At 38.4% G+C, this 2,500-nt stretch overlaps 1 protein-coding gene across 3 annotated transcripts in view; it reads right to left on the bottom strand.

Annotated features, from left to right (window-relative positions):
• LOC144974467 (uncharacterized) overlaps window positions 1–2,500 on the bottom strand; it is a 233,894-nt gene that overhangs the window by 9,588 nt on the left and 221,806 nt on the right. For all 3 annotated transcript variants that reach the window (XM_078917355.1, XM_078917357.1, XM_078917356.1), the window contains one exon: window positions 1–1,378. This exon is cut by the window's left edge and continues 1,047 nt beyond it. In XM_078917355.1, the coding sequence (XP_078773481.1) occupies window positions 1–1,378 (1,378 nt within the window). The remainder of the gene's footprint in view (window positions 1,379–2,500) is intronic.

Genomic DNA, 2,500 nt, shown 5'->3' with positions numbered 1-2,500 from the left:
ATAGAGAAATATATGACATAGGTGGCTGAGTTTGAGAAGAGAATATTAACGTTGAAGACTGTTGTGGTTCCTCGATATACGAATTTTTTATATGTTCATCCGTAAGAGACGAGGAATGGGATGAGGGTGGTTGAGTGTGTGATCTAGACGATAGCAAAGACATTAGTGGTATTGACACACTGTGTTCTACCGCAGGTAAATCTGATTTTGTGGTCTGTTTTGATGAATGCTGCTCTAAACTTTGAGTATGCAAAGGATCCAATGTGCTGGTCAGTGCCGATAATGTTGACGATGGTGCTTTTAACGTAGTCTGGGACGAAAAAATGGCAGATGATGACGGTGATGATGATGATGATGATGATGATGATGATGATGATGATGATGATGATGATGAAAATGATGATGATGGTGGTGGTGATGATGATGATGATGATGTAGAATCGACAACGCTGGATAAGTGTATAGACGAAACACTTGATTCAACATGTGTTGTTTTACTAGCCGACGTTGATGAAAGAACAGACGCATATGACGAGTACTGCATCTCCTCTGTAGAAGTGAATCTCGTTTGTGTCGAAGGTCTTGGCGGGTCCAAAGTTGGCGTGGGTATCGGGGTTTTAAAACCACCCGCGTTACGCCGCCGTCTACGTTTACGCGTGAGCAAAGAGTCCGAGGAAGCTACGTACCATCCGACAATTGTCAAACCAGTCTCTTCCTGAAAACGGCCAACGTCTACATTATGCTGGAGAACTTTGACAAAATCCGACAGCTGCTGGGCCATCTGACAAGGCAGTTGCCATATAACCTCGATGTTTTCATCCAGGGAACAATCCTCGTCTTCAGATCCGGGTCCTGCAGAGATGATCTGAAATCCAAACTCAACGGCTTTCACGTTTACCGTGGACGAAGATTCAATACTGATGGCATTCTCAGGGAACGACAAGAAACATGATAAATTCCGAAGAAGTTGAAGTTTTACTGGTGTAGATAGTTGTTTGAAAGAAGCACAAAATATCAAGCTAGCTACCACTTTATCTTCATTACATTCCGAAGAACCATCTGCACTATCAGTGGATATTTCAAGACTATTCAAATCGGGTTGTTTCTTCAAAGAAGAGGAGCTCCATGTCCGGTCAATGACATTGATTTGGAAAATGGATCGCTTTTCCAGACAGCTGTTTGTTGAAGGTCTGCATTTAGCAGATAGGCCGAGCAATATCTGACCCTTGTCGTTCTTCGCTGGGATTCCCTCCAGAATTCTCGTAGAATTATTGAAGATGAGCCAAGAGGGGAGAGGTGAAAGCTCCTGCAATCCTTCTTTGTCAAAGCGGAAATTGCCTGAATCTGTGTCCTGTCTGAATGGATTGAATTCTCCGATCTGTCAAAGAAAGAAAAAGCAGAGGAAACATTTTAAAGGAAATCTCATTTTTGATTGAAAAGCGATTATGCTAGACAATATTTTTTAAAAACATAAAACAAAAAACACACACACACACACACAAACACACAGACACACACACAAACACACAGACACACACACACACACACAAAAGGCTAACTAAAAAAAAAAAAAACTAAAAAAAAAAAAAAACTAAAATAAGAGAAAGGAAAATAAAACAAAAGAAATAAAAACTGATATTGTGTTAACTTTCAAATATGGACCAAATTCTCCATCCAGATTTATTAAAGTTAAAGGATTTGTCACGTAGGTACCTCATTTCTATCACAGACCTACCATATCTATATATGTACTCATCTCCGTGGAGTTCTCTTACGAAGTCGACAAATGTATTGTCTTCTCAGACAATAGAAATTGAGTTCAAATTTCATTCAACACTTGAATCACACATTTTGATTTGACCAACTTATCAGAATGCAGAATGATTGTCAGCGCTTTACTTAACATCCACCGAATATGACGCCGTTTCATGTGACACGTTTGTGACTAGGTCGATACAATGAAATCTCAATGTTAAGCTATAGCAACCTGATTTGTGTTTGAAATGATCAAAGATACAACGTTGGGATATCTTGTCAATTCCAACAAAGATTCGAGTTAATAGAGAGAATATAACAATGAAGATTTCATATCAAATAAAATGGGATGAACAAAAGATACGATTATTGTCGACCTTTCCTTTCCTTTATTAGAAAAAATAGATGTCAAAATGTTCATAGTGAATAATAATAATATATATATATATATATATATATATATATATATATATATATATATATATATATATAGGTAGAAGGTCTGTTTAAACAAACCTTTCGACCTATATTGTTGTTGTTTTTATCATCATCATCATAATAGATGAAATATCAACAAGAAATAATATCAGTGAGAATAATGGGGGGGGGGGGGGGGGGTGGAGAAGGAGGAAAAGGAAGGAGGAGGAGGAAGAGGAGAATATGGAGAGGGAGAGAGAGAGAGAGAGAGAGGGGGGGGGGATTGAGGGAAGAGATAGAGAACGAGATAGAGTGACACACTACACAA

This window comes from Berghia stephanieae, chromosome 6, assembly GCF_034508935.2.
Source record: "Berghia stephanieae isolate SIO BIC M18660-M18661 chromosome 6, UCSD_Bste_1.3, whole genome shotgun sequence".
In the NCBI taxonomy this organism is placed as follows: domain Eukaryota; kingdom Metazoa; phylum Mollusca; class Gastropoda; order Nudibranchia; family Aeolidiidae; genus Berghia; species Berghia stephanieae.
The sequence above is the reverse complement of the archived record's forward strand: the minus strand, read 5'-3'. Positions and strand labels throughout refer to the sequence as shown.